Here is a 9,147-nt window from a genome sequence, read left to right as displayed (position 1 = left end):
CCGTGATGTTGTAAAGTGCCATAGATATTTTGTATTTGTTTTAACAAAAGATGATTTGAATTCCGACGTTTTGTTTTATAATAAAACGCTTCGTATTTATGGATTTTCTCGAAAAACGGGCAGAGTTTCCTCTATTTTTGGACGCCCCTGACAACACGAGTTGTCGTTATATTTCAAAAATTCAATCAAGATTCATCAATATACATGAAATTTTGCCAAATATATTAACGTAGCTATAATTGACCGGTTCGAGCTCGTTAGTCACGTTAGATAAAAATTATAACTTAATGAATTCACAACTTTAACTATTACCAAAAACTCTCGTTGAGTCGTCTAAACGTGGACTGAGTTGACCCGCTGAATCGACTCGCTGTGACCGAGCCAACCGAACCGTCTGACCGAAATCGTGAGACCCGAACCGAAGCTTGAACCAAGCTGAGTCGACATGCTGAGTTGACCGAGTCAACACGAACCGCTTCTGAAGCTGACAACTTGACCAGACCGAACCCGAAACTTTGACCCGCTTCCTGAACACGTAATCTGACCCGACACCGAATCCGACCTTGACCGCATTGACCCGTTGACCTGAACCGAGCTGAGTTGACTCGGTTTAACCGAGTCGACTCAGACCAAAACCCGGTTGTAACACCCCAAAATAGTAATTATGCTCATTTTCATGATATGTTACAAGTTATAACACATACAATTTTAATATGATTGTATTTATGTTGTAAACTAAGTTATGAGTAGGAATAATTACATTAGGGTAATGTTCAAAAATTATGAACTTGGTTAGTACATAAGTAAGGTGTAACTATAAGAAAGGGAATTGCCATAAATGATAAAGACTGAATCTTAAAGGGGCAATTGTGACATGAATGGAAAGTGAAAATGATAAATTAAAATTTAAAATACAATCACACACATAACAGTGTGTATGTGTCGCCCAGGAGCCAAGAAGACAAGGAAAACCCTTTTTGTTCATCCAAAATTCAACAATTGAAGCTTTAATCTTGGCTAGCACTCATGCATGTCCTTGATTCCTTAGTCATCCAAGCATACTAACACACTAGGTAAGTAGAATTTCATATTTTGGATGATCTTGTATGTTATGGGTCTTGAGAAATCCATGAATTAGTATGAAATTAGTAGGATGATGAACTAAGATCATCACTTAGATCATAATGAATGCTTGAATTCGACTAAATTGACATTGAAGTGAAAACCCACTTAGGAAAAGGGTGTTATGAGGTACAAAGTGAAATTCTTGAGTGAAATTAGTAAATGAATCATGTATGATGATGTTATAATGAGAACTTATTAGTTGGAACTGATTTAAATGGCATGATTTATGAGATTTGAGTTAAATTGATGTTCTTGTTGATCTTGATATGATTTGGTTGAAGTTGTGCAAATGGTACTTGTACTTTATGCTTTAAAGATGGTATGCGCGCCAAGTGTTTGTTGAAATGCTTGAATGAAATTATCATATGTATTACTATGTTAATTTATTAGAAATTTGCGAACTTTAGTTGTTCACTTGATTTTGTTAAAAACGGAATGAAATAAATGGCCTAAGATTAAAGGAAATGACTTTTGATTATAGGAGTTAAGGAAGAAAGTTCAAGCCGTTCCGGAACACAAGCTAGCAACGACAAAGGTAAGTTCTTACGCTTACAAATCTTAGTAGTGAGTGGCAATATGAAATGTTATCATCCTAGAGTCGAAATCCCGTATAAATGTTGAGTTAGTGCATGTTGAAATATGAATAGAGAATGGATCGAATGAGTAGAATGGATCTTATGCTAAGTTGGAGAAATTTATGCCTAATTAAATGTTTGAAGAATTGCCATGTAGTTTGATTAAAGGTTTGAACTATAAGAATTAATGATTTTTATATGTCTAATTGTTTGTATTGAATGTAGGTAAATCGTCTTGATAATTGGCGCCGCCTTGGAACGGACATACCAATTCGCTCGCTTCCGCAATGATGCTAGTTGATGGGTCTAAACTTTTGTTAGATGGTTTTGGTTATGTTGGGTCTTTTGTTGATAACTTAACTTTGAAGTTTGTCGATGTCGAAAGTTTTGTGGTTTTAAGACTATGTTAGTTGTTTAAGGACTCTTGGGATGTAAACTCTTTTGTAAATTATCTCAACTTGTTCATGAAGAAGTTAATTATTTGACCCGTTTGGTCCCTTTGTCATTAAAGAATTCATGTTTTTAAAAAAGAAGTTTTAGACCTTACAAGTTGGTATCAGAGCGAAGGTTTGAGAGATTCGAGTAAGTGATGGTGCTCGAACTCAAACCGAAAGCTCTTATGAAGGTGTGTTCGTTCCAAAGCGCCACGCGAGTAAGTATTTTAAGAATTTCATGTTCTTAGTTAGAAACGGGAATGGGTTATGGTATAGTTATCAGTATATCCTGTGTTTGGATGATAATGGGTGCTATGGAAGGTTTCGGGACTGCCCAAGACCATTTCGGGTTGGAAAAAGAGGCTGAGAATGAAAGTTTTTGATTAAACAGCGATTGCAGGTCAGAAGCACCGTCGGCGACGGCCCTTTTGGGCGTCGGCGACGCACCTGGGGGCTCCGATGGCTTAACTCCCTGCCTACGGAGAAATTTCAGCGACGGACATTTTGGAGCACCGTCGCCGACGCAGCCTTGTGCCGTCGGCGACGCCCTCTCCTGAACTGCTTTGCTGAATTGTTTTGTTTATGATTCCGAGGCTTCCAAACCCGTTCCAAACACTTGTTAAACTTTAAGAACACCTCAAATTCTCTATGAAATTTAGATTACTAATAATTACCATGCTTTAATAAGGAATGTGTAAAAGAACGGGACGTTATATATATGAATGAATGAAGTAAGAAGTGTATCTAGAATGTTTGCATAGAAAAGTTGGATGAAATTGCGACTTACAAGAATGAATTAATAATTATGATTGAAGTATAGAAAGACTGGGAAAACGAATGTAACGATGTTTAACATGAATGTTCAATTGTAGATGGCAAGTGGAGGAAACACGGATACTACCGAACGTATAACTCGAAACGAGTTAAACAAGATGATTTCGGATGAGGTAACGAAGGCGTTTGATGCAAACGTTTCAAAGTTAGTCCAAGAGGTGGAGGGCCAAGTACTAAGTACGGTGGAGAATATGATCACGAGCAAAGTGGATGAATTGAAGGAAATGATAACCGGGATTCAAGGCAAGAAGGAAGCAAGACGGTGCACCTACAAGGATTTCATGGCATGTAAGCCTACAACCTTTAATGGGGAAATCGATCCCATAGAATGCCAAAGATGGATAGCTAACATGGAAGGGGTGTTCATTCGAAGTCATTGTGACAAGGAAGATCAAGTTATGTTTGCCACAGGGCAACTTTTACGAAGGGCTAAAGATTGGTGGGACTCGTATAGTAAGGAGATCGGAGAGAATCGTGTTCAAACTTTGACTTGGCAAGAATTCAAACAACCTTTTATCAAATACCATTGTCCACAATCAGCGGTGGATCGAATCCAAGAAGACTTTCTCCGACTCCGACAAAGGGATGAATCTGTCAATGAGATCACGAACACCTTCCTTGATCAACTGAAGTTTTGTGAAGAGATAGTTGGAACGGAGAGAAAGAAGATTATCCGTTATCATGGCATGCTTAAGGCTGAAATCCGGGAGTTCATAACTCCTTCGAAATGTGAAACTTTGGACGAGATCATTGATCTAGCAAGGTATAGGGAAATTGAAATAAAGAGGCAAGACGAACGTGGGGAGAAAAGGCAAATTGAGAAGGGGTCAACGCAAGGTTCTTCTAAGAAACCCAGGACGCACGATCAAGGAAAGAAGGAAGCTTCCAAAGGCGGGTTTCCACGATGCAAGACATGTGGAAAACCCCATTCCGGTGAATGCTTATTGGGAAGGAAGGGGTGTTATAATTGCGGACAAGAAGGGCATCCGTACTATAACTGTCCGAATCCCAAGAGGGTGTGCTACAATTGTAATGAATCGGGCCATGTGAAAGCTGAATGGCCAAAGCTCAAACAAGGGGTGAAGAAGGAAGGAAAGAAAGAAGAACCCGCGAAAGCTAAGGGAAGAATGTTTCAAATCTCCACGGAAGAAGCAAGGGCTCACCCGAATGTGGTCTCAGGTATCTATATGATAAACTCTATACCCACTTATATATTATTCGATACCGGAGCTAGTAGATCATTCATTTCTAGTGAGTTTGCACGTTCCCCTTTATTCACGATAGAAAGAATGTGCACACCTCTTGAAGTAGAAATTGCTGATTGTAAGAGTTACCTTTTGCACGAAATATGTAGAGGTTGTAGAATCACTATAGATGATGAAGATTTTGATATTGATTTGATTCCCATGGTTTTGGGAGAATTTAAAGTAGTAATAGGTATGGATTGGTTATCCCGTTATCACGCGGAAATTTTATGCGAAAACAAAATTATTCATGTGACATCTCCTAAAGGGAAACGGGTAACCATTCATGGGGAAAGGGAAGTAGGGGCAAAATTTTGTACTATCTTAGAAGCAGTTAAGTACGTGAGGAATGGAAGTAAAGCATTTCTAGCCTATGTTATCGATACTAAATTAGGAGCCTTAAGAATTGAAGATACTAAGATAGTGAATGAATACCCGGATGTATTTCCGGACGAATTGCCGGGACTTCCACCTGAGCGGGAAGTCGAATTTCGTATCGAATTAGAACCAAATGCTAAACCGGTCGCCAAAGCCCCTTACCGGTTGGCACCCGCGGAAGTACGGGAATTAATGGTCCAATTGCAAGAACTTCTTGACAAAGGTTTCATACGCCCTAGCGTGTCCCCGTGGGGAGCGCCTGTTTTGTTCGTTAAAAAGAAGGATGGGTCGATGAGAATGTGCATCGACTATCGTGAACTTAACAAACTCACGGTAAAGAACCGATACCCACTTCCGAGAATAGATGATCTCTTTGATCAACTACAAGGGGCAAGTTGGTTCTCAAAAATCGACTTGCGATCGGGCTACCATCAAGTACGAGTAAGGGAAGAGGATGTACCTAAAACTGCGTTCAGAACTCGCTACGGACATTACGAATTCCTGGTAATGTCGTTCGGGTTAACTAACGCTCCGGCCGCTTTTATGGATCTAATGAATAGGGTATGCCGAAATATGTTAGATCAGTTCGTCATAGTGTTTATTGATGACATTTTAGTATACTCTCGTAGCGAGTTTGAACATGCAAATCATTTACGTCAGGTACTTGAAACGCTTAGAAAGGAAAGATTATATGCTAAGTTTTCTAAGTGTGCATTTTGGCTTAGGGAAGTGCAGTTTTTAGGACACGTAATTAACGAAAAGGGAATTTTCGTGGATCCCTCTAAGGTGGAAGTCGTGATGAAATGGGTACCCCCAAAGAATGTTAGTGAAGTAAAAAGTTTCCTAGGTCTAGCCGGCTATTATCGGAGATTTATCCAAGACTTCTCCAAAATAGCCCTTCCTTTAACTAAACTGACAAAGAAAGAAGAAAGGTTCGAATGGAATGATGATCAACAGAAAGCTTTTCGAATGTTAAAGGAGAAATTGTCAAGTTCTCCCGTATTAACACTACCAGAGGGAACGGAAGACCTAGTTATATACGCGGACGCATCCCATCAAGGGTTGGGTTGTGTCTTGATGCAACGAGGCAAGGTCATTGCCTATGCTTCAAGACAACTAAAGCAACATGAAATTAACTATCCAACCCACGATCTCGAACTGGCGGCGGTAGTGTTTGCCTTAAAAATCTGGAGGCATTATTTGTATGGAACGAAGTGCACCATTTATTCGGACCACAAAAGCCTTAAATACTTCTTCGAGCAGAAAGATCTCAATATGAGGCAACGGAGATGGTTGGAATTGATTAAAGATTATGACTGTGACATTCTTTACCATCCGGGTAAAGCTAATGTTGTGGCGGATGCACTTAGTCGGAAGGAATACCCACCACCTATTCGGGTGAAATCAATGAGAATGATAGTTACCCCAAACCTTCTTGAAACAATACGCGAGGCGCAAGATAAGTCCTTAAATGTTGGCGATCCGAAAAGTGAAAGAACGAAAGGGTTTGAAAATAAATTTGAAGTAAACGCAAGTGGGTTGAGAACGAGGTTTGCACGGATTTGGATACCGCGACACTGTAAGGCGAAGACCTTATTATTGGAAGAAGCACACAAGTCCCGTTACTCGGTTCATCCGGGAGCCACTAAAATGTACCGAGATTTGAAAGAAAATTTTTGGTGGCCGGGAATGAAACGCGACATTGTTAAGTATGTATCTAAATGCTTGACATGTTCCCAAGTTAAGGCGGAACATCAAAAACCATACGGGAAATTGCAACCCTTAGAAATTCCGGTATGGAAATGGGAAAATGTAGCCATGGACCTTGTAACCAAATTGCCGAAGACAAAGAAAGGGCATGACGCAATATGGGTCATTGTCGACCGCCTTACAAAAAGCGCCCATTTTCTGCCCATTCGGGAGACTTTTTCCTCGGAAAGGTTAGCGGAAATTTATGTGAATGAAATTGTTTCTCGCCATGGTGTACCAGTGTCTATTGTCTCAGACCGAGATACGCGATTCACCTCCCGTTACTGGCGGAAATTCCATGAAGGAATGGGTACTCAATTGCATGTGAGTACCGCATACCACCCACAAACGGATGGCCAATCCGAACGAACAATTCAAACCCTCTTAGATATGTTGAGAGCATGCGTGATGGATTTCGGGGGAAACTGGGATGAACATTTGCCATTAGTGGAATTTTCGTATAATAATAGCTACCAAAGTAGCATACAAATGGCACCATATGAGATGTTGTATGGGAGAAGGTGTAGAACTCCCGTTTGTTGGGGAGAAATAGGACAAAGAGAACTCGCACCGAATGATGTGGTGGCGATAACTAATGAAAAGATCGACGTCGTTCGGGCTCGATTAAAAGAGGCGCAAGACCGACAAAAGTCCTATGCGGATAAAGGAAGACGCCCTATTGAGTTCCAAGTGGGGGACCGGGCATTCCTGAAGGTATCCCCGTGGAAAGGCATAATTCGATTCCGTAAGCGAGGAAAATTGGGTCCCCGATATATCGGACCGTTCGAGAATTTAGCTCGAGTCGGAAAGGTGGCCTACCGGTTAAAGTTACCTGCCTCATTAGAAGGGATTCACAATACCTTCCATGTGTCACAATTGCGGAAGTGTTTAACGGATGAAACGGCTCATGTACCCCTTGAAGACATTGAAATAGACGAGAAGATGAATTATATAGAAAGGCCGGTAGCCATAAGGGATTCCAAGACGAAGACTCTTCGTAACAAAGAAATCAAGCAAGTATTGGTCCAATGGCAACACCGAAAGGGGTCGGATCTCACTTGGGAACTGGAGAATGAAATGAGGAAGTTCTACCCGTCTTTATTCGGTACGTGAATCAGGTTTCGGGGACGAAACCTTCTTTAAGGGGGGTGGGCTTGTAACACCCCAAAATAGTAATTATGCTCATTTTCATGATATGTTACAAGTTATAACACATACAATTTTAATATGATTGTATTTATGTTGTAAACTAAGTTATGAGTAGGAATAATTACATTAGGGTAATGTTCAAAAATTATGAACTTGGTTAGTACATAAGTAAGGTGTAACTATAAGAAAGGGAATTGCCATAAATGATAAAGACTGAATCTTGAGGGGGCAATTGTGACATGAATGGAAAGTGAAAATGATAAATTAAAATTTAAAATACAATCACACACATAACAGTGTGTATGTGTCGCCCAGGAGCCAAGAAGACAAGGAAAACCCTTTTTGTTCATCCAAAATTCAACAATTGAAGCTTTAATCTTGGCTAGCACTCATGCATGTCCTTGATTCCTTAGTCATCCAAGCATACTAACACACTAGGTAAGTAGAATTTCATATTTTGGATGATCTTGTATGTTATGGGTCTTGAGAAATCCATGAATTAGTATGAAATTAGTAGGATGATGAACTAAGATCATCACTTAGATCATAATGAATGCTTGAATTCGACTAAATTGACATTGAAGTGAAAACCCACTTAGGAAAAGGGTGTTATGAGGTACAAAGTGAAATTCTTGAGTGAAATTATCATATGTATTACTATGTTAATTTATTAGAAATTTGCGAACTTTAGTTGTTCACTTGATTTTGTTAAAAACGGAATGAAATAAATGGCCTAAGATTAAAGGAAATGACTTTTGATTATAGGAGTTAAGGAAGAAAGTTCAAGCCGTTCCGGAACACAAGCTAGCAACGACAAAGGTAAGTTCTTACGCTTACAAATCTTAGTAGTGAGTGGCAATATGAAATGTTATCATCCTAGAGTCGAAATCCCGTATAAATGTTGAGTTAGTGCATGTTGAAATATGAATAGAGAATGGATCGAATGAGTAGAATGGATCTTATGCTAAGTTGGAGAAATTTATGCCTAATTAAATGTTTGAAGAATTGCCATGTAGTTTGATTAAAGGTTTGAACTATAAGAATTAATGATTTTTATATGTCTAATTGTTTGTATTGAATGTAGGTAAATCGTCTTGATAATTGGCGCCGCCTTGGAACGGACATACCAATTCGCTCGCTTCCGCAATGATGCTAGTTGATGGGTCTAAACTTTTGTTAGATGGTTTTCGTTATGTTGGATCTTATGTTGATAACTTAACTTTGAAGTTTGTCGATGTCGAAAGTTTTGTGGTTTTAAGACTATGTTAGTTGTTTAAGGACTCTTGGGATGTAAACTCTTTTGTAAATTATCTCAACTTGTTCATGAAGAAGTTAATTATTTGACCCGTTTGGTCCCTTTGTCATTTGACCCGCGTCTTCGTTCTTCCGTTTCGTTGCCGGTGCGCTCCAACAGTCGCGTTTTCCGATCACGTATGCGTTTGTGTCGTATGAAAGTACAATATATTCACAAAATTAATTTCATAAATATAAAATATTCGTAGAAAATCCGTATTTGTCGGCATTGTCAGTATTTTGTACGGTATCAGTTCATTGTCGCTTAATATCCGCCGGATCTTTCCGTAAATCACCATACGCTCACTGTACAGCCGAATAGACGTTCCTAGGCACTCCAAAGGCCTAATTAAGTTAATTTGCACT

The 9,147-nt window shown here is 39.5% G+C and overlaps 1 protein-coding gene and 1 long non-coding RNA gene across 3 annotated transcripts; both read left to right on the top strand.

Annotated features, from left to right (window-relative positions):
- The first annotated feature begins 945 nt into the window (after positions 1-945).
- On the top strand, positions 946-2,151 carry LOC110926463. The gene is made up of 3 exons (XR_002585265.1): positions 946-1,073; positions 1,607-1,660; positions 1,926-2,151. It is a non-coding gene; the product is annotated as an uncharacterized LOC110926463 (long non-coding RNA).
- Positions 2,152-2,957: 806 nt separating this feature from the next.
- On the top strand, positions 2,958-8,798 carry LOC110923075. Of its 2 annotated transcripts, none has more exons than XM_022167254.2 (3): positions 2,958-4,147; positions 8,254-8,307; positions 8,573-8,798. In XM_022167254.2, the coding sequence occupies exons 1-3, from the start codon at positions 3,007-3,009 to the stop codon at positions 8,584-8,586; spliced, it is 1,209 nt and encodes a 402-aa protein (XP_022022946.2). In that variant the 5' UTR covers positions 2,958-3,006; the 3' UTR covers positions 8,587-8,798. The 2 variants fall into 2 exon arrangements, 1 of the variants encoding a protein (XP_022022946.2); XR_002583709.1 differs by lacking the exon at positions 2,958-4,147 and adding an exon at positions 7,799-7,926 and having other exon boundaries at positions 8,573-8,611.
- Positions 8,799-9,147: the final 349 nt, after the last annotated feature.

The sequence above is a fragment of the Helianthus annuus genome, chromosome 17 (assembly GCF_002127325.2).
Source record: "Helianthus annuus cultivar XRQ/B chromosome 17, HanXRQr2.0-SUNRISE, whole genome shotgun sequence".
NCBI classification, from domain to species: Eukaryota; Viridiplantae; Streptophyta; class Magnoliopsida; order Asterales; family Asteraceae; genus Helianthus; species Helianthus annuus.
The sequence above is the reverse complement of the archived record's forward strand: the minus strand, read 5'-3'. Positions and strand labels throughout refer to the sequence as shown.

Excerpts from the sequence above, each read along its gene's own strand:
- LOC110923075 (XM_022167254.2), top strand. The coding sequence starts at position 3,007 with ATGGCAAGTGGAGGAAACACGGATACTACCGAACGTATAACTCGAAAC. Across the intron at positions 4,148-8,253 it reads TCACCCGAATGTGGTCTCAG|GAGTTAAGGAAGAAAGTTCA; the intron begins GTATCTATATGA and ends TTTTGATTATAG.